Here is a 23,318-nt window from a genome sequence, read left to right on the forward strand (position 1 = left end):
GTGACTGCTGTCACCATCTGCAGTGATCATGGAGCCCAAAAAAGTAAAATCACTGCTGGTAAAACATAGCAAATAGAATTCTACAGGGAAGTGTTGCTAGTGTGTGAAAATGGTCAAGATCCATAGACCTCCAGATGTGGAGATGTCAGGCGCCATCCTGGAGTCTGGGCACCTTCACTTGGTCACAGGTAGGCGATAGCCAGGTGCAAAATGTTCTTGGCGCCTGGCTAATTTCGAACTCTGAGCTGAAGCTTCTCTTTGTGTCCTGGTAGGTGCACACATCTGTAGGAATAGAAAAGCCAAGGTACTTTCTGAACTGTTCGGAAAACGTTTTGACGTGTCCTTTGTTTCATCCCGCAGGCCCATTCACAGACGTCGTCACCACGAACCTGAAACTTGGCAACCCTACAGACAGAAATGTGTGCTTCAAGGTGAAGACCACAGCACCACGCAGATACTGCGTAAGACCCAACAGTGGGATTATAGATGCAGGAACGTCAATTAATGTGTCTGGTAAGTTATTCTGACATAACAGCCCCAACATTGCGATGAGCACGGCGATCTCTTATTTTAAGAAGCCCATCCATTTCCCCAGGTGTGTTTGCTTTGCCTCCCAGTATAGTAGGACGTCAAACAGAGAAAGAGAGAGATGTTAAGTAAAAGCTCTGTTTTTTATTAATTATGTTGTTTCATTTATGAAGCGATTCATTAAGGAATAATGAAAAATGAACTTTACAAAGCAGGCAATCCATTTTCGATCATTAATTTTAAAACGATTTAGAGCAAATCTGCTGAACTACAAATACTATGCAAAACCAATAAGGAATAAAAACTTAAATGAAAACAGTGAGGTACAAAAAGATCATTATTATAGAAAAATAATGGTTCAGTTAGCAAATGAGGAGGACTCAGTAGCAAATGGTGAATACTGTATTTTCTGGCGTATAAGACTACTTTTTAACCCAGGGAATTCTTCTCAAAAGTCAGGGGGTCGTCTTATACGCCGGCTACAGCAGCAGCTCCTGCAGCAACTCCCCACCAAAGGATAAAATGACAGCAAATTAAATCAGAAGACACCAAGCTCTCTAGATGAAGCAGAAATACACTTGAAAATTGGCCCCAGAAGCCCTTGGCTACTGGGAAGTGGAGCAGATTTCCGAGCCGGACTGGAGACTGGTTTTTTAAATTTTTATTTGGTGTGTGTTGGAAGAGGGGTTGTCTTATACGGCGAGTATATCCCAAACTATTTTAACTGGAAAAGTTGGGGGGTCGTCTTATACACCCAGTCATTTTAAACGCCGGAAAATATGGTACATAAAGCTATCTGACCGTCGAGCTTCTATCTGCTCATACTGTAGCAGCTCTACAGGGTCTCAGGAAGAGGTTTTTTGTATCACTTCCTATGTGATCCTGTTAACAGGAGATAACAGATTGAACCTGGAACCTTCAGCATGTAAAGTTTGTTTTGTTTTCCAGCTGTTCTTGTCTCATTCGCTTGTAGCATGTTAACCTTCCTGGGACAGGACAGAGTGTCCAAACTGTTTAAGAAAGGGTGCCAGGTTCTCAAGCGATGCAAGGCCGTATTTTTAAAGGGCCATGGTTTGTAAGTCAACAACAAACCATGGCTTCAGATGGTAGCTATATTAAAACAATAGTTTGCTGCTGCGCAATAAATAGTTGGGAGTAGGTGAACTTAGTAGGGACTTGAGTGGAAGATTAAACACATGCTTAAATTAATCTCCTTGATTTCAGGGGGATTTTAATGCCTGGTTTTTGGCAGGTTTGTGCTGTTAGCTTAATACAGGCCTGTTCATCTCTTAACCGTTATCAGTTGATTTTAAGAGGAATTTAACTTCTGGAATAAAACTAGTATAGATATATATGACCTTTTAAGCATGCTAAGTCTGTAGACTTCAGATGCTCAATAGGACAGATGGAAATACTAAATCAATTTGGTTAATGTCTGCATTAATTAAACCATCAGCTCTATTGAAAATGTGCTCTTCAGCTACACTTTTATATGCATGAGAATTGCCGCTAGTTCCTTGGTGCTCAACGATCTGATTGCAGCTAGAACCTTATTTTGTACTGTTCTTACAAACAAATGCATGCAGAGTCTTTCTCTTCAGCTGTGGGTATTACTCTGATTGGCTGCAAAAAAAGGTTATTTATTTTTTCTTTGAAATTGTAAAACTCCTTACTACCCAGTGCATAAAATAGGCAGCTTTTAAACCTGAGTTTTAAACTAGGTCTGTTTGTCTCCTGGGTAATGTACCTTTCAGCAAGCATTGTCTGTCAGACTGTGATGGCCACCGTGAACTCCAGGCCGATGTCACACAGGTAGAGCTTCACCATGAGATCTAAATCCCCATGAATTCAGGCGGAAATCTCACCGGGAAAGCCAATTTTCAGGCAGAAATCCAACTGGTAAAGCCCATTTTCCAGGCCAGTTTTAAAGGGTGAATTCCAGGCCGATGTCTTAAAAAGCCATGTTGGCTGTTTCTCTATTGAAAGGGAAGGCTTCACCTGAATGCTTGTTTAAACCTGGCTGATAGCTGCATTGTGAATATCACTAACAAATACAACTGTTTTTGGCCGAAGGAGACTTAGATGGCATCTATAGAATTCTACTGTATTTATGGAATTTACTGAGCAGTCTTATGCTGAAATAATGTGTGTTGTGTTTTGTGGACTTAACTCCCAGGTAGGATTGCAACCTCAAAAGTATAAATGCCTTCTAGAAAGGTATGTGGGGAAGAGAGGTGACAAGATTGACCCCCAGGGGAGGGAGGTATCTGGTCAGAAGGATAGCAGATTTTTCTTACACCTCCAACCACTTCCAGAGTGGTTTAACTGTTCCTCTTGCCATGGAACTGTGGGAGTTTTGTAGGGCTGGGAGTTGAAAGGAGGTGGCTATTCCCCTTAAACTAGATTTCCTAGGATTCTTTGAGGGAACCCATAACTGTTAAAAGTGGTATGATACTGTTTTAAATGTATGCTTTAGATGGGGCCTAGATCAGAGGTCACCAGAACAAGGAAAGCAGCAATTCACAACAGCTTGTGCTCCTGTCATAAAGATGCCAACCTTCTCTAAATGCAAATTACACACAAACACACGGTTTGGAACATCATATATGACTGCAAGTTTACACAGAAATTATCCTCTAATACAGTAGATTGTCTTGCGCAACAATTTTCATACTGAACATTTTGGAAGAGTAAGACCTTGTCTAGCAAAGGCATTTCACTCATTCCAAAGGAGAAGACCTTTCCATAGGATGTTCTTCGATGTTCCCTCAGATTTTCTCCCCTTTTCCATTGTAAAAATGGGGGGAGCCTGGGAGGAAGGAAACAAAGAAATCCCCCTCTCCCTGAACATTTCCAGTCCTTTTGTCTACTTCGGAAATAGAGAATCTGTGACTCTTTTGATGATGATGATGATGATGATGAACTGCAGCTCCCTTCACCCCAGACAATTGGCCATTTTAGGCTGATAGGGAGATGGAATCATAGAATTGTAGAGTTGGAAGTGACCCCAAGGGTCATCTAGTCCAGCCCTCTGAAATGCAGGAATATGGAGGCCAACAACATCTGGAGGGCCACAGGTTTCTTATCCCCGCTCTGTTCCTACCACCAGTTCCCAAATGCCTGTGGCAGACTGTTTCTCTACTTAGTGGAAACTCGTTAAAACTTCAGCAGACTTGAGCATTTATAATCTGTTCCCTACAGGCAGTGATGTGGGCTTTCCAGAAAATTTTGAATCAGAAAATTTTCCGGAAAATTTCCTGTGCAAGTTAGGATAATTTCCATATCATAATTTGCCTCAGAAAACTTTCTGATCTAATTTATCGTGCCAGTTTTACTTGCATTTAGTAAACAAAACTAAAAATGTAAAGCTGCCAAGTTTGCCTAATGCCAAATTTGTGATTGGCACCCATTTTTTAAAAAAAAAATCCCAGCAAAATAGAGCAGTGGAAAATTTATTGTGGGTAAATGCCTCTGGGCCTCCACCAGGCAGGTAACCCAGAGCTCTCATGTACTGTAGTTTGAGCATTTCCATCTCCATTATATATGACTGCAAGTTTACACAGAAATTAAAAATAGGAGCCATATTATATAAATTAAAAGTAGTGTCTTAAGACAACTTGATTCGGCAGGCGATCCTCAGTGTGTTCTAGACTACCATCAGCACCTGATGACATTGGATAGGCCATTATTTGTGTTCTTTGTCATCCAGTTGTCACTCAATTTAGGACCCCCCACCCCTCAAAAAAGCATGCTTGGAAGAGACAGTACTCACCTCATTTCCACTATCATTTGGGTATATATTCTCAGTGGCAGTTTTGGAACTTGGGGCTCATATTTCCCCCCCTAACTTTATTTGCATTAGCCAATGGCCATAGCAACATAAAACAAGCAATATATGCAATTAAAAAGACAACAATGGATATAAAGGACTATCGTTCAGATAGTGGCCCTTAATCTCATTGCACCCTCGATAAACCTAGCAACCTTTGCTGTTATCTGATCATTTTGATCTGATAACAGAAAGAACAATGTGGCCGCAGATGGGCAGCCTGGGATGGTGAGTAGAAGTGGGGCAATGATCTTATTTCTCAGGTCTTTATAAAGGGGACAGGACAGGATGGGACTCATATTTATATACTAATAGCTTGCTCGGGTAGAGGATAAAGGGGTGGTTTGTGGGGGGTTGTAAACTAGCTTATTGCACAAAGGTAAAATTCATATCCATTGCGCTGTCCATTTTCCACTTCCTTTTTTTCTGCTCCCCACTGGCCATGTGACCCACTCCCCTGAAAAATAATTATGGCCCTCTGGCAGAAAAAAAATATGTCCCCACCCCTGTTCTGAACCTTCCTCCTTCAATTGCACATGTGTTAATGGAAGAAGGCCTGAGAAACCAGAGTTTCAGCCGCCTTGTCAGGTTTTTCACATGGGAGTTCTCGGTTCTGCCACAAGTGAAGGGGGTGGGGGGTGAGGATTCACATGCTTTGTCTTTCACAGAATGACGTGGCATTTAATTGTTAGCTGGCTGAATCAGTAATGCACTTAAAAGAGTCCATTTCCAGGACTGAAGCTGCAGGATGCAAGGATAATCAATACACTTTCAACCAAGCTACTATACCCCTCAAAGCTAGCACGGCCATTTCCATCTCCTCCTGGTGTTTGCTGGTTTAATTCTGCTTCGTAGCTCCCCATATCTCCCACCTGTGCTGCACCTTTAAGCAGCTTATTTCTAGCGTCCTTGGGAGCATGTGGTCTTAATTTCGCGCACGGGCCTTCTGCAAAGCATGCTTTAACTAATACCTGTTTACTGTTTGTCCTGCGCAGCCCCCGAGGGCTCGTAGCTAAGACCATAAAATAAACTTGGGATGACAAAGCATCTAATTGAAAGCTCTTCCGAATACCGGATTCCAGCTACTGCCTCCACCCTTCTCCCAGCTGGACCAGAGCCACCAAGAGCCAGCCCAGAAGAAGACTTTATTATTATTATTTTTTAACAGCGCTGCATGAAGTTGCCTAGGCTCTGGTGAGATTCCAAGGGAAGGGAATTCCATAACTGGAGCAGCTATTGAGAATGCCTCTGTGCAGATCAGCAGACAGGAATGGGGCAAACCTCAGTGCTGTCAGCAGGGTTGGAGATTATGTCACAACACGACAGGGTGTTATCCGTTGCATATCTCCTTACAGATAGTGGTAAAAGCAGATTCCAAGGAGAGTGCTTGTTTTTATTAAGGGACAACCTCTAGAGATCTGTCTGGAGCTTGCATGTACAGTGGTACCTCAGGTTACAGACACTTCAGGTTACAGACTCCGCTAACCCAGAAATAGTACCTCGGGTTAAGAACTTTGCTTCAGGATGGGAACAGAAATTGCGCAGTGACGGTGCAGGGGCAGCGGGAGGCCCCATTAGCTAAAGTGGTACCTCAGGTTAAGAACGGCCCTCCAGAACAAATTAAGTTCTTAACCTGAGGTACCACTGTATAGCGAGACTCTTGTCTGCACAAAACTGCAGCAAGATACCGCTCGCAGTTGCTTAATCGAGGATAAACACAGTAAGGGAACAGGACATGACGAAAGGTAATGGCTTCAGACCCAGGATTAAAGGGCAAACTATGGTCGGTCCTCACCGTAAGTTAGCATATGAGTGCTCATGTAATGGCTTAACGGTTAGGTCTAGCATGGAAATATCTGTTCCTAAATAACAGAGGAAGGGGAGTGTTACCCCATGGCAGGAGCTCAGTTAAGCATTTAGCATGCAAGGAACTGTGTGCATCTGGAGTGGCTGAAACCAGAATCCATCTTAATGTCAGGTTGATCAGATGTCAGCTTGCCATACAACTGGCAAGCCAAATATTGTACGCAGGCCGTTACTGCTTGGGGTTTCACTGTTTTGATCATGGAGTCATAGAGCTGGAAGGGACCGTCGAGTCCATCTAGGGGGCCATCTAGTCCAACTCCCTGCAATGTAGGAATTTGTTCCCCAATGTGGGGCTCGAACCCATGACTCAGAGATTAGGAGTCTCATGCTCTACTGACAGGTTTTCCAAGCAGCAGCTGTTATTTCTGTATTTTGAAGGTCCTGATATTTTATAGATGTTTATGGTGATTTATAGGGATGCGGGTGGCGCTGTGGGTTAAACCACAGAGCCTAGGACTTGCCGATCAGAAGGTCGGCGGTTCGAATCCCTGCGATAGGGTGAGGTCCTGTTGCTCGGTCCCAGCTCCTGCCAACCTAGCATTTCGAAAGCACGTCAAAGTGCAAGTAGATAAATAGGTACCACTCGGGTGGGAAGGTAAACGGTGTTTCCATGCGCTGCTCTGGTTCGCCAGAAGTGGCTTATTCATGCTGGCCACATGACCCGGAAGCTGTACACCGGCTCCCTCGGCTAATAAAGCGAGATGAGCACAACAACCCCAGAGTCGGTCACGACTGGACTTAATGATCAGGGGTCCCTTTACCTTTACCTATGGTGATTTATAAGCATTTATTTGATTTACTCTTGTTTTATCTTTTATTGTGCTGGGCTCCTTTTTGGTTAAAGCAGTGTTTCCCAACCGTGGGTCTCCAACTGTTTTTTTGGACTACAACTCCCACCATCCCTGGCTAGCAAGACCAGTGGTCCGGGATGATGAGAATTGTAGTCCAAAAACAACTGAAGACCCAAGGTTGGAGAACACTGGGTTAAAGATTAAGAAATAGAATAAATGTTAGCCACGAATAGGAGAAGTAAGGGTGGCATCCAACTAACGTCAGGATTTATGCTGGTGCAATGGAATTTCTCCCCATCCTTCCCACCTGTGCATTCCCTAAATCTGTTCTAGAGGTTCCCTCAGCCCTTTGGAGCAGATTTGAGGAGGGCTCAGGACCCGCTGGGGCTGGTGTTCTGTTGCACAGCCTTGGTCCAGTATACCTGAAGGAGCGTCTCCACCCCCATCATTCTGCTGGGACACTGAGGGCCTTCTGGTGGTTCCCTCACTGCGAGAAGCCAAGTTACAGGGAACCAGGCAGAGGGCCTTCTCGGTAGTGGCACCCGCCTTGTGGAACACCCACCCACCAGATGTCAAAGAGAAAAACAACTACAGTACCAGACTTTTAGAAGACATCTGAAGGCAGCCCTGTTTAGGGAAGCTTTTAAGGTTTAATAGGTTATTGTATTTTAATATTCTGTTGGAAGCCACCCAGAGTGGCTGGAGAAACCCAGCCAGATGGGCGGGGTATAAATAATAATAATAATAATAATAATAATAATAATAATTACACAAACATAAAACCTTGCATGGACAGGACGTGTTACTTGGATGCTGCCCTAAGGTCTGAGTCCCCCTAACTGAGTCATCACGGGGCTCACATGTGATCTTCTCGTTTCTGTCCTCGGTGTCAGCTGACACGCACTAGGGTTCCTTAGCATCACGATGGTTAGCAGCATTAATCATGCAATAAATTTTAGACGATACAGCTTAGAAATGCAGCTTGCTCTTCTTCACTCCCTTAAAGCTATCCTTAACTGGAATGCAAATTGCCCGGGAGAGATTCCCTATCTGTTGGGACTCTGGAGTCCATTGCATGCCTGCACTTCAGTTTCTTAGGAAATGGCTGGTGTATTAACAGCACTGTCAGCACATCCGTTGTGCACGTTCTTGTGATTTGTCATGGAATTGCTTAACTCAGCCCTTTTTCCCTTTCAGAGTCTTTCGCTGCACTGCTCTTGCTATAATTGTCTCTTCTCAAGTTCCCCTGATGCAAGGAAGGGTGGGGTCTTCAGAAGACTCTGGGAGCCTTTGGATTCCAGAATGAAAGAATGCAAGTGGAACCTGCAGTAAAAAAATAATAATTCATTGTGGAGTCCTTCTGGCCAGGGTGCCAGCCAACCATTCAGGACACTCCAGGAAGCTCCCTCCCCACTTCCTGTTTTTTCTGTTTCTCGCACCCTTACACTCAGTCCTCATTGGATTCCTTGAGTGCTGACAAGGATGATTGCAGACAGGTCTCCTTTAATAGAAGAGCCTTTTCAGGCTGGGACACCCCAGAGGCTCACCTGGCACCAAACGTCTCCCCCCCCCCAACCTGTTTATTTGCCCTGGCCCTTCAGTTTCCAGGTTTCGCTAACAGTTATGGATTTTACTGGTTCTGCTGCTTTGGTTAAACTGGAAGGGGGGGTAGATAAATGTTTAAATACCTGCTTTTTAAAAACTACTTAGGATGTTGCTACAACTGGCGAAATTCGACAGTCCCTTTCAGTCTGTTTGTGGTCCTCTGCTTTGATCTCCTCTTGACTAGGGGAAATCCAAGGAAAGCCACTTTCAGTCCTGATAAGCCATGCAAGGCTATGGTGCCAAAGTCCTTAAAGGGCACCCCAGCCTGAACCACGGCATTGCCAAGGATGCTAGAGTAGAGCACTGTGTGTGTGTGCTGCAGCCCCAACCACCTCGTGCTTAAAGTAGCATGCAAGCTCACTTGGTTGGAACGTGATGATGATAACACCATGGTTGCAGGTTCGATCACCGCATCACCATAGTTTCAGGTTCGATCTCCCTGCATTGCAGGGAGTTGGACTGGATGGTTCTCTGGGGGGGTCCCTTCCAACTCTACAATCCTATGATTTTGCCTGCTGAAGAATTCTTCAGAACTCAAAAGCTTACTGACTTGCATATCTTGGGATCCCCCTGTGAAATTGCAGAACGTGAGGAACCAGCTTATGCTTTCAAAAGACGTCTTTGGATAGGTGCAAATGACTGCCCTGCTGCTTAGCCTGGAGAAGAGGTTAAGGGGTGATATGATAGCCATGTTCAAATATATAAAAGGATGTCACACAGAGGAGGGAGAAAGGTTGTTTTCTGCTGCTCCAGAGAAGCGGACACGGAGCAATGGATCCAAACTACAAGAAAGAAGATTCCACCTAAACATTAGGAAGAACTTCCTGACAGTAAGAGCTGTTCGACAGTGGAATTTGCTGCCCAGGAGTGTGGTGGAGTCTCCTTCTTTGGAGGTCTTTAAGCAGAGGCTTGACAACCATATGTCAGGAGTGCTCTGATGGTGTTTCCTGCTTGGCAGGGGGTTGGACTCGATGGCCCTTGTGGTCTCTTCCAACTCTATGATTCTATTATTAAAGCCGGGGCTGCCCCACACTGTGTCCCTGCATAGCTCCTTTCCTCTACCCGGTCCTTCTTCCCTGCATAGACTCCCGGCAGCCACACATCTCTTCTCACTTCCTGTTGGCGTGGAAATCTCTCGAATGCTTCCAATACAAGAGGAAATGCAGTAGAGGTTTCCCCCTGTCATAGGTGCATCGGAGCAGAAGTGGATTAGGGCCTGGTGATTTGCAGCAGGAGTTGGGCGATGGGCTCACATCTCTTTATATACCGCTTGCTGTGTGGAGACTGGTGTGCAAGGTCTAATAAGTTGAGCTGGCATATCTGATCTGCAGGAAGTGGAGAAGGCACGTTGAACTGGAATGTGTCCTTGACTATAGAGCATTGCATAGATTTTCAGGCAGGGCTTGGCCAAACGTCTCATTGCGACATGCCTGTTGCAAGCCTAGATTCAGCTTTGGGAAAGCTGAATGTTCTGTACTCTTAAAACATGTTTTTGTTTTTTTCTTTAAACAAAACGTAGTCTGTTGCTATTAGCAACAACTTAGTATGTGTACACCCCTCACATAGTAGCCTTGGCCTTGTTCTCTTTCCTAGCTTTGGCTTTCCCTTGCTGCATTACTGCACGTTCTTTACATAACAAAACCCTAAGCTGCTGTAGAAAATCATGGGTTGCTGGACATGTTAAGCCTTGCTGTGACTTGCTAGCATGACTTGACCATGCAGGTTCTGGGCTACAGCTTGTGGTTAGCGAGGGAAGAGATGAACCAGGAGCCTGGGTTCAGACAGCACACTTTGCCATAGTTCAGCATACCACGCTGTACAGACAAGTTCCTAAATTTTCCATTCTGGATGTTTTGTAGAATTCCCTTAGCCGTGGTTTGTGCCAGATGCCTGGGGTTGTGACAACTGGTGGAACAGGCAGCAAAGGAATGGCTTATGCCGACATTGGCCCTGACTGTAGCAGAAACAACACACAGACCTGTAGCCAGGCTTACGTTCGACTCCAAAGACCTCCCGATTTTTTGGCAGGGGGCAGACAATTTTACAGGAGACCTCAAACAGAAAAGCTATTATGCCTTCAGATGTAATCATCCATGGATGCTTGTAACTGGAAATGAGGATTAGACCAGGATTTATAAGGGAGAAAACCAGATATAAACCAGATGATAATAGTGAAAAATGTGAAATTGAAGAAGTTGCTTTTCTTTAGGGGTGGCTGACATGCGACTGTCTAGGTCACTAAACTACAACTCTATAAACTACAATGGCCATGTTGGGTGGGGCTCGTGGGAGTTATAGTTTAGCAGCATCTTTAGGGATGCAACGTAGTCACCCTGGAAATTGCAGGTAGATAAGGACATTTTGTGTATAAACTCAAGGGGCATACAATCACCAAGTTTTCCTTGATGTGGACACAGAAGCACTGCTTTTGGCTGCTAGGGAGGACTCTCCTGTAAGTGTGTCACTATGGGAGGGGTGCAGTCAACAGGAGAGTCCCTGCTATTCCCTCATGCGCTCATTGAAGAGGAGAGGGCATTTGTTTGATTATCCTTACAGCAAAGCATTTGTGCGCTCTTCCCTCCACGCATGAGGGGAGCAGGCATGAAGCATCTGTCTTAACGGTTTGTAAAAAGAAGTAACAGCTTTCCATTTTTCAGAGGTGAGAACCTGGTCTCTGCAAACAATAGCTTATTGGGGTAATTTGAGTAAATGCCACCCAAGAAATAACATTCCTACACAAAGTGGATGTATTTCTAACCGCATTCCCTTTTCCCATTCAGCAGTCACGGCAAATGCCCTTGCGCTGCACAAGTCTTCATAATTCTGTAGCTTACAAGTACAGTGGTACCTCGCAAGACGAATGCCTCGCAAGACGGAAAACTCGCAAGAAGAAAGAGTTTTTCGAGGTGCTTCGCCAGACGAATTTCCCTATGGGCTTGCTTCGCAAGATGAAAGCCCATAGGGAAATCTCCGGGGACAGCGGGGAAGCGCAGCGCGTCTTCCCCACTGTCCCCGGACCTCTTCTGAAGGCTGGCGGCGGGGCGGAGAGACCTCCTCCCCGCGCCAGCCTTCGGAAGGCTGTTCCGAAGGCTGGCGGTGGGGCGGAGAGACCTCCTCCCCGCGCCAGCCTTCGGAAGGCTGGACCGCCAGCCTTCAGAACAGGTCCGGGGACAGAGGAGAAGCGCAGCGCACCTTCCCCTCTGTTCCCGGACCTGTCCTGAAGACTTGCGGTGGGAGGAGGGTTTTCCTCCCCACTGCCAACATTCAGAATGCTGTTCTGAATGTTGGCGGTGAGGAGGAAAAACCCTCCTCCCACCGCAAGCCCTGGGAACAGAGGAGAAGCGCTGCGCGCCTTCTCCTCTGTTCCCAGACCTGTTCTGAAGGCTTGCGGTGGGGAGAAAAGCCCTTCTCCGCACCGCCAGCCCGGCAAGCGGTTTCCATAGGAACGCATTAATTGATTTTCAATGCATTCCTATGGGAAGCCGTGCTTCGCAAGACAAATAACTCGCAAGAAGAAAAAACTCGCGGAACGAATTAATTTCGTCTTGCGAGGTACCACTGTATAAAAAAAGCTCAAGCGTTTTCATTGTGCAACTGGGGTTAAGCTTCTGAAACTAATGTTGTGGTGCTCCCAGCTTCCTTGCATCTATCAACGCTTCCAGGAATTGCTTCTGGGAATGAGCAAAGATGCACTCGTGGCAATAAATGCCGTGGTTCTAATGGCAATGATTTCTCTTTTCAGTGATGCTACAGCCTTTTGATTACGACCCTAATGAAAAAAGTAAACACAAGTTCATGGTTCAGTCGATGTTCGCACCTCCCGATACTTCAGACATGGAAGCAGTAGTGAGTATTGAGAAATGGCTAATCAAGGTGCTGTGTTGTTTTTCTTCTGTGTGAATAACATGGCAGAAAGCCTTTTAACAAGAGCCGACGAGTTGTTTAAAGTGCACAGTGTAATAGCGAGATAAGATGGAGCACCTAGCGGTATAAAAGGGGGTGGGGGCTTGGACTGGAAGTCAGACAACCTTCAAGAAATGAAAATTGAAATAGACAATCTGGATACCTTTGATTGAATTGGCAGCCTTGCTTCGAGTGCAGATGCCTCAAGATTCATAGAGGTCTGTTGAGGACCTCTATTTGCTCACTTATTCACTTCAGGAAAACAAGTTAGGCAACTGGACTGTGCAAGCATATTTGGGCTATATCCTGCTAACACGTTATCTTGGTGCAAGGATTTTCCAAGGTGCAATGGATCTTCATCCCCTCTCGTCCCCGCATGTGTACCCTAAATCTGTTCTGGGGGTGGGATGTGCTTTTTAAAAATTTTGCAGAAACAGATCCCAGGTTTATTCTTCCTTAAAAGATGAAGAAGCAAAACAAATTCCCCCCTCCCTCCCCCACGGCTTCCAACATTTCTGGACATTTGACATTTCTAGCATGAACCAAACCATCAAGAGGGATTTGTAAATAATGTTGGCCCTGTGGCATGCTTGAACACCGCAAGTGCACTAATGTCACCCCCACATCTAGCATACTCTTACAGCATAATGTAGGAATGGTGTGGCTTCGTATTCTCCACAGAGGAAGGCAGTGCTGGCTGAGCCACTTCGGAAAATTCAGGGTACCCTTATCCATATTAGGTTGTGGTTAATACCTACGGATTTTGCATCTGTTGCTAGAGTTGGATGGTATTGCTGTGAAAAGTACAGATGAATCTTGCCCAGCGGCAAGTCTACAATTTATTTATGCACGTTTATTTATTTCAATATTTACAGACGGCCTTTCAGGGATTAACTCTCCAAAAGTGGCTCACGGCGTATTAGCATAGGATTATATCCAACGAAGTCATTCTGTTAGTGCAAGAATATCTTGCTTGTGCAACAGGACTTTCTCTTCCTCTTCTCATGTTGCCGCCCCCGCCCCCCCAGATCTGTTCTGTGGGTTCCCCCAATTCTCCCAAGCAGGTTGCAGGCCATGGGGAGATCAGAGGGAGGGGAAGTTCCATTACACAAGTGGAACCCCTCGTGATAACGGGGCAGCTTCATTGCATACAACCAGTAATGTTCACTCATAATGTAATTGCCAACAATAAATCCTCAATCTGTAAAGCATGAAAGCAGCTGCAAAATATTCTAATAGCAGCAGGAGAGCAGTATAAATACAAAAAAAAACAAGCAGCAAAGCCTAAGATTGTAAAAAGAATGCCAATTACATTGAAAAGGCTAAAATGTTTTTTGGAACCAAAACAAGAATATGTGGATCAGTTGTATAAATAGCATGTCCTTTTGACCCCAGCTTGTAGCATTAAAATATATTTAACTCTTAAAGTATGGTCCTGACCATGAACTTTGAATGAACATTGCTTATGAGAACTGGTCAACAGACCAAAATACCCCTTGAATTGAGCAGAAGTCATTTGAAATAATCTGGAAGGCAGTTGCCAGTGTCCTAATAACCCTCTCTCACACACACAAATTGAAAATGTCAGCATTACATGTTCTTTAATTTGCAAACTTGCTATCTAGGGGGTGTCACCTCTGTGGGAGGCTGTGGTTAATCCCAGTGGCTTGCATTTGTGAACGATTTTGCCCTTTACCAGAAGCAAACAGCAGTTTGCGATGTTCAGATTGCTTCTGGGGCACATTGCATGCAACCCACAGCCAAGCACAATAGGTGGAACCAGTTGGCCTAGCTAATAGCAGTCCCACTGCATTTTTGCTCAATGGCATGTGCTCCTCGTGGGAAACAAAAAGTTATGCAAGTAGAACTAGCCTGTGCAGTTCACCCTGTGCCATCTGGGATCACACTGCGTGAATGTTCCATCCGAATGCTCACTGTTTGCCAATAAGCCAAGCCAAAATCTGTAGGAGCAAGCCTCACCCCTTTCTCCCCAGGCAAATCCCTCTTATCCAAGTGGATAGCTCAACTCATTAGCACATGGTGCTGATAAGGGCAAGGTTGCAGGTTCAATCCCCGTATGGGACAGCTGTGTATTCCTGCATTGCAGTGGGTTGGAGTAGATCAGGGGGTCAGCAACCTAAGGCCCATGGGCCAGAAGTAGCCCGTGGAGGTCGTTTGACCAGCCCACAAGCTGCCCCCGAACCAAGGTGCGCGCTGCGCTAAACCGGCGCGGCGACTCGCTTCCACGGCATTGAAAATCGTGTCTGCGCAGGTGCAGACACCGAAAATTGTGGGGTGCACGCGATTGATCCAGCCCACGGAGGGATTTCCGTGGGACCCATCCGGCCCAGGCAAGATAAACCTTGCTGACCCCTGGACTAGATGATCCTTCCAACTTTTCAGTTCCATGGTTCTCCCTGCCCAAATCTGCCAGCGAAGAATTGAATGGAGCAATCGGCATGCGCCAGCCAGCTCCAATTCAACACCACCCCACCATTCCTGTTTCAAAGCATAGAAGGCCTAGGGAGATTGGGGGGGGCACTTTGGCACTTGACAGTCAAGTCTCTTCAAGTGGAAAGATAGCAGGCGTCACTGCACGACTTCCCAGCTATCTTCGCCCCTCTCTGCAGCATCGCAGTCGGAGGGAAACGCCGGCTGTTCATCACATTCAGCAGAAGATGACACCATGCTTGTCATGGCTGGGAGATTCATTAAAGCCTGTTATTGGCCCTTCTGAAACTTTCTCAGAAGTGTTTCAGAATGCTAGATAGACATTTCCATATTTATTTATTTTTTACAAATGATCCATGAAATAGGGGGGTTTCACTTTGCTTCTGGAAGGTATCTTGGACATCGGAGAGACATCGGGGAAACAAACTGCATAGTACTGAAGAAGACTTACTCTTTTAAAATTAACTTTTTCTTCCGTTCTGTGTGTTTTAGTGGAAAGAAGCAAAACCAGAGGAACTCATGGATTCAAAACTTAGATGTGTGTTTGAGCTGCCAGCAGAAAACGATAAACCCGTGAGTGCAATTGTTGCTTTCTGTACTTTCCACGGCTGCTGCTTATAAGTAAAAGGTAGTGACTGAAATATCTAGACTCTCAAACCAGCTATATATTTCAAGGCCCAAACATAAGTGTGGTTTATTCAGAAACTATATTAAATGTTCAAAACAAATCTTCCCAGCAAAGAGGCACTTTTATAGTCAATTTAAAATAGTTTCGTAGATTATAATACAATTGATCGATTTACTGTGGGTGAAGCTGATTTTCTTCAGTATGTTCCCTGCTTTTTCTTCTCTCACACAGAATCATGTCATGGGCACATCATTACTAAAGCTGCACCTGTGCTTTACATAGGATTGTGCATTGCAATTCTGCAGTCACAGCCATGCCTTTAGATATATGGTGGTTGTTTTTCTGGCGCATAGTCCAGTGTAAAAGGTGGAATTACAGCATATTGCAATAGAGTAGCCAATGGATTCTAGGTTTCTGCTTTTCCCCTTTTAATCTGTAAAAGTTGTAATGGCAGGAGACTAGGCAGCAAATAGTAGCTTTAGCCATTGCTCTTAATATTCCAGATTGTGATGCAATTTCAGCGTCAGATAAGAAATAGAACGTTCCACAAGTTGCCAAGGAAGGGTGTGTTTAGATAACTGCTGCCTCCTGCACTGTTTTGCTGCGCTTGCAGCACCGAAGTGACCTCAAGCCTGGGCAGTGTGTATGGAGGTCCTGGGCTGTCCAGAGAACAAGTCGCTGATGTGGTCCAAAGGAAAGCAGAGCAATACATTTAGCACCAGCTTGGCTGCAGGAGTTGCCGGAAACAGGCATACAAGACGCCATCCAACCGCCTTAGGGACTGCACTCTGGATTTGTGTAGGGTTTATTCCTTAGCTTTTTCTTCTCCTGAAGATGTCGCACAACGCAGTGGAGGTCTAGGATCATAGTTTTCCTTCTAGATGGGCTACCTCACCAACTTGACACAGGGTGCGTGCAGGACACTTCCAACAATCTGAGAGGCGTTCCTGGACACTTCTGGCTTTGCTTTTTGAACACATAAATACCCTTGTGCCTGGCTGGTCGCTCAGATATTTGGGCCCTGTTTGTATTTGCAGTTGTCACCCATTGCAAAAGGGGTGCAATGAGAAACCCATGTTTAGAACTTGGGTCTTTGTGTACTATGTGAAAAATAATGAAGGCTGGGAACTATTGAGAGAATAATTAAGGAGTCTGGGCAGTTGTAATGGGCAGTGATTACAAATATCCCTAGAAACTTAATACTCCTTTTACTAGAGCACTAACATTAAGACTTCAAGTAGAATAGGTATCTGTAGGAGGCTCTTGGCATCTCTGTCTCACACACAAGCACAACTCTCCAACTAGCAACCCAGAGATGAGGGAACAGTAGTTGGGGCAATGGGATTTCAAAATAGTCATAGATACAGTATGCAAAGCGTTCCGACTCCCTGGGGCTGATGGGAGTTGTAGTCCAAAACATCTGGAATGTGCTAGGTTGGGGAAGGCTGACTGAGATTGTTGGCTGTCCTAAGTGCTTTGTAAAGAGAGGAATGATAGGATTTGAAGTGCCCTAAATGAAAACAAACTTTCTGTTGTTGTTGTTTTTGTCTCAACAGCATGATGTAGAAATAAATAAAATTATATCCACAGCTGCAACAAAGACAGAATCTTCTGTAATGTCTAAATCATTAAGTTCTTCTTTGGATGACAGCGAAGTTAAGAAAGTAATGGAAGAATGTAAGAGGCTTCAGTTAGAAGTTCAGAGGTTACGAGAGGAGAATAAACAATTTAAGGTAAGGTCAACCAACTGACACTTAGGACAAAGTTAAAGTATTGGCGTGTATTGCAAACTGCCTGGCATACTTGTGTTTTTGTTGGGCGTTCAATAACAGCTGGGGATTTGTTTCATGCTGGTTCACACATTACTCCTAAGTAACAGAGGTGCATTCAGCTAAACTATTGTGCTGGTGGAGGCCAGTACAAGGATTCCTGCTTGTGCAACAGGAATTCTGCCCTCTCCTTCCCTGCCAGGGCTGGGGAAACTCCAAGAAGAGATTTAGGGCGTGCGGGGGGGGGGGGGGGGAGAGAGGCAGAAGCTTCCCTCTCGCAAGGAAAATCCTTGCACTGGTGCAGCCTACATAGAATACAACCCATAGTTTGCTTTAAGTCATTCATTATGTTGGGTGCTGCCGTGCTGTGTCTCCCAGTACAAACAAGACACGGCATGGTTTGTGCCTTCGGATACTATAGCTTGTTTGTTTCCAACAAACCACAAGCGGTAGGCCAGAAATAAGCCGAGGTTTGTTGTCCTTGGCTTACTTCTGGTTTACTGATCATGGTTTGTTTGAAATAAACCACAATCCAGGTTCACACGATAAGCCATACCACGCTTGTTCTGGGGTATGGCTTATTGGGAGAAGGTGAGCAGCAGGAACATTCACAGTTAAGCCATGGTTTAAAACAAACAATAGCTTTTTGTTGTTTTAACCTGGCCTTACCCTGATCTATTAAGGGATGCGGGGGGCGTTGTGGGTTAAACCACAGAGTCTAGGACTTGCCAATCAGAGGGTCGGCAGATCGAATCCCCGCGACGGGGTGAGCCAACCTAGCAGTTCAAAAGCACGTCAAAGTGCAAGTAGATAAATAGGTACCGCTCCAGCGGGAAGGTAAACGGCATTTCCGTGCGCTGCTCTGGTTCGCCAGAAGCGGCTTAGTCATGTAGGCCACATGACCCGGAAGCTGTACGCCGGCTCCCTCAGCCAATAAAGTGAGATGAGCGCTGCAACCCCTGAGTCGGTCACAACTGGACCTAATGGTCAGGGGTCCCTTTACCTTTATCCTGATCTATTGTTGTGTATTAGACAGTTGTTGGCCACTCTAGGTGCCTTTTGGCCAGAGAACAGGGCAGAAATTATTTGAGTGAATCTGTGAATTTGGTTAATGGATATAATCTACCGCAGTAGTGAATGATGGCAAAATGAGTAACTAGCAAGCTTAACTAGAAGATGTGGGGGTTTTTTAAACCATGGTTAATCTGTTAGTTACAGATTGTAGGATTGTGTGCTGTCTTTTCCCATCACTTCAATTCTGGTCCAAATTTCTCCTGGCTGCCCATGGTTTCTTATAGCATTGGCACTTGCATTAACAGAGGTTAGAGCTGACTGCAGTTCCTGATCAATCCAGCTTGGGGGGGGGCTGTTTTCGGATCCCAGGTTTAGCAGGAAACCTGGTTACATTTTAGGTCTTGCAGAGGAGAGTTTTCTGCTTGGAAAAGGGAGCACATTATCTCACCCCAGATTGTTTACGTCTCAGCACAGAATTGAGGCTGAGCTTCTAATGCACACTTCTGCTGAGTGCATTTATTTATTTTTTTAATCTCCATAAATTATCCTTGCTGCAGGAAGAAGATGGACTGCGGATGAGGAAGGCGCCCCAGACAAACCACCCGGGCTTTGCTTCAGCACCTGTTGTGAAGGAAGAGGGGCTCAGCACTAGACTACTTGCCCTGGTGGTACTGTTCTTCATCATTGGCGTCATTATAGGGAAAATCGCCTTGTAGAGGCCGCATGCTGAGGAATGTAAATTGGATTGATGGATCTGCCATATCATTGGTATTAAATTTATTCATAACAAATGTTTAAAAAAAAATGTATGACATCTCACAGGTCTTGCCTTTTAAATTTTTACCCCTGCACAAATATAACATTAACATAACATAATCTTCTAGAAAGCATAAAACGTACAAGGAGTTGAGCAGGAGAAGAGAGGCGAGTTACATCTTGATTGCGAGCAGTGAGGACAAAATCATGTATTTTAACACTATAAAGGTGCATTTTGTGTGTGTGTGGGTTTTTCTGTTTGTTTTTTTAAAGTTAAACTTCAAAGAGTTCTTGGACCTTTATCCCAATTACTGGACTTCTCTTCTTCGGAGGGGGGGGGGGAGAAAAAGTTCCTCCGTTAAAAAAGAGTAGATCCTTCTGGTTATTTAGAGGTTGGCTTTCAGGCAGGTGAGGTTGATGGCGTTACTGTAAAATAGGCTAACCCACCATTCCTCCTCCTCTTAAATTTTAACAGTTCTGTCAAGTGAGTCTCAGCAGTGTAACTCCCCAAGCAGCTGTTTATTCACCCTGAACTCTCTTTAAGTGTGAGCCTGCCTCTCTATGTCCTGCATCAATCGCAGGAGCTGTGAACCACTAACTGGGCAGCTTGGAAGATGAGGAGAGAGGACTTGGAGCAGGTTCATGATCCAGAAGGGTGCCAGCAGCACCGGGTTTCTGAAATTTGACCCTGGCCAGTCTTATGTATAGAAAAGGGGCGACCAAAAGTTTTTGGAGGCCGTAGCAGGAGTGGAAGGCGAGAGGGTCACCCACATGCTTTTTTGCTCATGTCAGTCTAGCAGTGAGGAAACCTAATTGCCAGTGGTGGTTTGGAAACACGAGGAGCCTACTTTCCAGCTGTGGTCAACTCAACGTGTTGCACCAGATGTGCTCCGATTTGAACTGCGGGTGTGATTTTCTTAGCCAGGCTTTGTAGGAAAGAGGAGCGTTGCAATGAGCCATCGCATTTTGTATCTGAACCCTCCCGTCTTGCTAAAATAGTTTCTTCCTGTCCATCTGTGTTTCCAGTCAAGATGGCATCATGTTTAATGGGGACCATGCACCTCTTGCCTCATCCGTCGCGTCCTTTTGGCATCCTCCGCTTGTCGCATCCATCAGCAAACCTTTCCTCCTCTGCTTGCACCCTCGGCAGACTCTCACAAGCTTAGCCACATAATGCATTGCACATTGGGGGGGGGGGGTCTTTCCACTTACATGACCTTATTTCAGCCTTTTGCCGTTTACCTTCTTGTGAAGCTTTTGGAGATCAGGTTTCTGTCCTGAACCTAGAAGAAAGGCTGTCAGGGATTTGGTCATCTGGACCTGAGAAGGAATGGGACTTGCTGTTCTGTGCCCATCAGTAGCACAGCTTAGTTCAGTCTCTGGGGCATTCTCCGTTTCTCAACAGCTCAGTTCGAGAGAGAAATAACATGCTCCTCCTTTGCCCATCAGCTGACTTTCTTGAATGGTGCTGCACCCAAGGAAGAAGAGTCTCTTGGACTATAACTGGCTGAAAAGGGGACATGTGCATGGAAGAACTTGGGGGCAAAGGTCATGAATCTTAAGCAACCTGGTTGTCTCGTTTGTGGGACGATAGGTCTAGACCAGCCTTCCTTTCGACCACTCTCCAGCTGTTGCTAGATTACAGCTCTCCTCATCCCTGACCAATGGCCATGATGGTTGAGGCTGATGGGGAGTTGGGAGAACAGCAACACCCGCAGGGCACCAGGTTGGGTACGTTTGGTTTAGCACCACTGGTATTAACATACCAGTCAATGGAAAGCTGAAAGGAGCTGAATGCAGCCCCATTGAACAATGTGGAAAATGCCACTGGACAGTCACCTGTGTGGCAGGTTGCATGGGGCGAGGAGGGTCAATGCCTCGTTCTAAAAGGGGACCAAGCTACTGTTTGCTGTTGGTTCACGTAGCTGAGTTAAAGTCCTTTATATCCAAATGTTTAATGCATATTTAACTTATTTAATACACAGTCAACTCTCAACTTACGTTCCAGGGATAGCTCATGAAGCCAAAATCTCATATAGTCAAAACACATAGTCCCTTGCACCTCCAAATGCTCTCCCAAGCTCACTGCAGTGGCAGGTGGGATTGCTGGTGCCCCCCTCTTTATTTTTATTTTTTTGTTTTTAAGTTTAAATGCACGTTAGGTTGCAAGTTGACTGTATTTCATCTCATGTTTCCTTTACCGTCACAGAAGTTTGACTACTGTTATAAATGGTTAAAAAAGAGAGAAGAAAAGGCACCTGTTCAAAGTTGGTGAATAGAACTAAATTTTCCTTTTGTTGCTGTAGTAACGATGGACTCTTCCTCCTCCTGATGCTTTGGGCACGACATAATTCTCACTTTCGACCATCTAAACATTGGGGGAAACAGCGGTCAGGAAAACTGTTTTTGTATATAAAAATAAGTCTATGTAGGGGAAAAAAATTAGTAGGAATTAGTTCTATGCTGTTAAAAACAAAAAGACCAATCCTGTTTGACTATGTAGCATCTTTAAAAAAAAATCAAATAAATCTACCCCCAAACGAATGGAGTTCCGTCCCTCTTTTGATGGCTTCATTTTGTGCTTCAATGCTGCGAAAGTGAATTGTCCGTAACGAGACGTTAAGTTGCCTAGTTTTGATGATGACCACTTTTTCCTAACTTAATTTTGTTTCCAAACACATAACAAGTAGCAACTTAAGTAAGAATGTGACTTACCTTTTTTTGAAGAGGACGTGTCATGCACAAATAGAAAAAAAGTTATCTACGGAAGTTATGGATGAACAGCATTGAGTTGCTTAGAAGTGATCACCACTATACAAGTCTGCCACCTAAGATTGCTTCTGCTGTTTGGATCACAGATTTAGCCTGCAGCTTTTACAGCCTTCATCTTCCGGGAGTTGACACTGCTGTCCTTACCTGTGGTGCTTTTAACCATTGCAGTACTGCTGCAGGAAGTGCAGTTTTCTATGGGTTCATGCCACCACACAAGTAAAGGCCCACAGCCATATAGAACTAGGCCATGAGATTAACCCACAGAAATCAAGGGTGCTTTAGTTGAGATTCCTGCATTGCAGGAGGGTTGGACTAGACGAACGGAGGATTTGGTCATGTGGAAACTAGCTGCCCCAATATTAGATAGGGAGCATCTGCCTTGTCAGTAGTACATGTGAAAAGGATCTAGGGGTCTGACTCAACATCAGGAAGAGCTTTCTAAGAGGTATTTGACAGTGGGACAGGAGGTTGTGGACTCTCCATCCTTGGACCTTTTAAAGCAGGTTGGATGGCCATCTGCCTTGGGTCCTTTAACTGAGATTCCTGCATTGTAGGGTTGGACTAGATGATCCTTGGAAATCCCTTCCAACTCTACACTTCTATGAGCCCATGATTCATAGAGTTCGCTCGCAGCATTTTCTGTTCAATGAGTATTCTGTGGGTTTTATTATTCAACGTAAACCGATTCCAAGCACCGCTTCATGCTTCAATCAAAACTGTTACGCATTTATGACCTACTACTGTTTCTGAAATGAAAATGGAAGAAACTGCAAAGGATGTGTGCCTTTATTTTGGATGGAATAAGTAGCAAGAGCTAATTACACACATCTGGTGTCTGTTTCGCAGACTGAACACACACATATTCAGATTTGTAGTACCAAATCTGTTTTTAGGGTTTGGTTGTGGGGTGGTTTTTTTCAATCCATTTGGACATTGAACCGAGACCTTTGGCATTAATTGGTCTGTCTAAACAGTTTGTCTAAATTTTAGAGAACTGAGGATTTGGTCACGTGGAAATTGATTACACTGCTAAAGCCTAGGCGTCAGCCCCGTAAGAAGGAAAACAGACCCTTCCTAGCACTAATAACAGGTTCTGATGTCTTGCTCCTTGGCCTGGCAAGCTTTTGATGACACGTAGACTTAACTGGTTGTGCTGGCTGGGGTTGCTGGGCTTTATAGCCCCAAACAACTAGCAGGCAAAAAGTTAGCAAAGTGGGACTATAAAGAAGGATTAGCAACTAGGATTTTTAACTGTGTCTTCTCTTGTTGAGACTCATCCCAAGGTCACTAAAAATGAGTGGTGGGATATGCATTCAATAAACACAACAAACAAACCACATTTAGTATCTACTGAGTTATGTGGCTTGAGGAACCTCTTAACCACTATTTGGCATTGTCAACCACAG

At 44.9% G+C, this 23,318-nt stretch overlaps 1 protein-coding gene across 1 annotated transcript in view; it reads left to right on the forward strand.

Annotated features, from left to right (window-relative positions):
• Nucleotides 1-19,477, forward strand: part of VAPB (VAMP associated protein B and C) — a 44,849-nt gene extending 25,372 nt beyond the window's left edge. Inside the window, exons 2-6 of the mRNA XM_053394356.1 lie at nucleotides 361-513; nucleotides 12,362-12,465; nucleotides 15,466-15,546; nucleotides 17,158-17,334; nucleotides 18,942-19,477. Of these exons, the coding sequence (XP_053250331.1) occupies nucleotides 361-513; nucleotides 12,362-12,465; nucleotides 15,466-15,546; nucleotides 17,158-17,334; nucleotides 18,942-19,100 (674 nt within the window). The 3' untranslated portion in view covers nucleotides 19,101-19,477. The remainder of the gene's footprint in view (nucleotides 1-360; nucleotides 514-12,361; nucleotides 12,466-15,465; nucleotides 15,547-17,157; nucleotides 17,335-18,941) is intronic.
• The last annotated feature ends 3,841 nt before the right edge of the window (nucleotides 19,478-23,318 follow it).

This window comes from Podarcis raffonei, chromosome 6 (assembly GCF_027172205.1).
Source record: "Podarcis raffonei isolate rPodRaf1 chromosome 6, rPodRaf1.pri, whole genome shotgun sequence".
NCBI classification, from domain to species: Eukaryota; Metazoa; Chordata; class Lepidosauria; order Squamata; family Lacertidae; genus Podarcis; species Podarcis raffonei.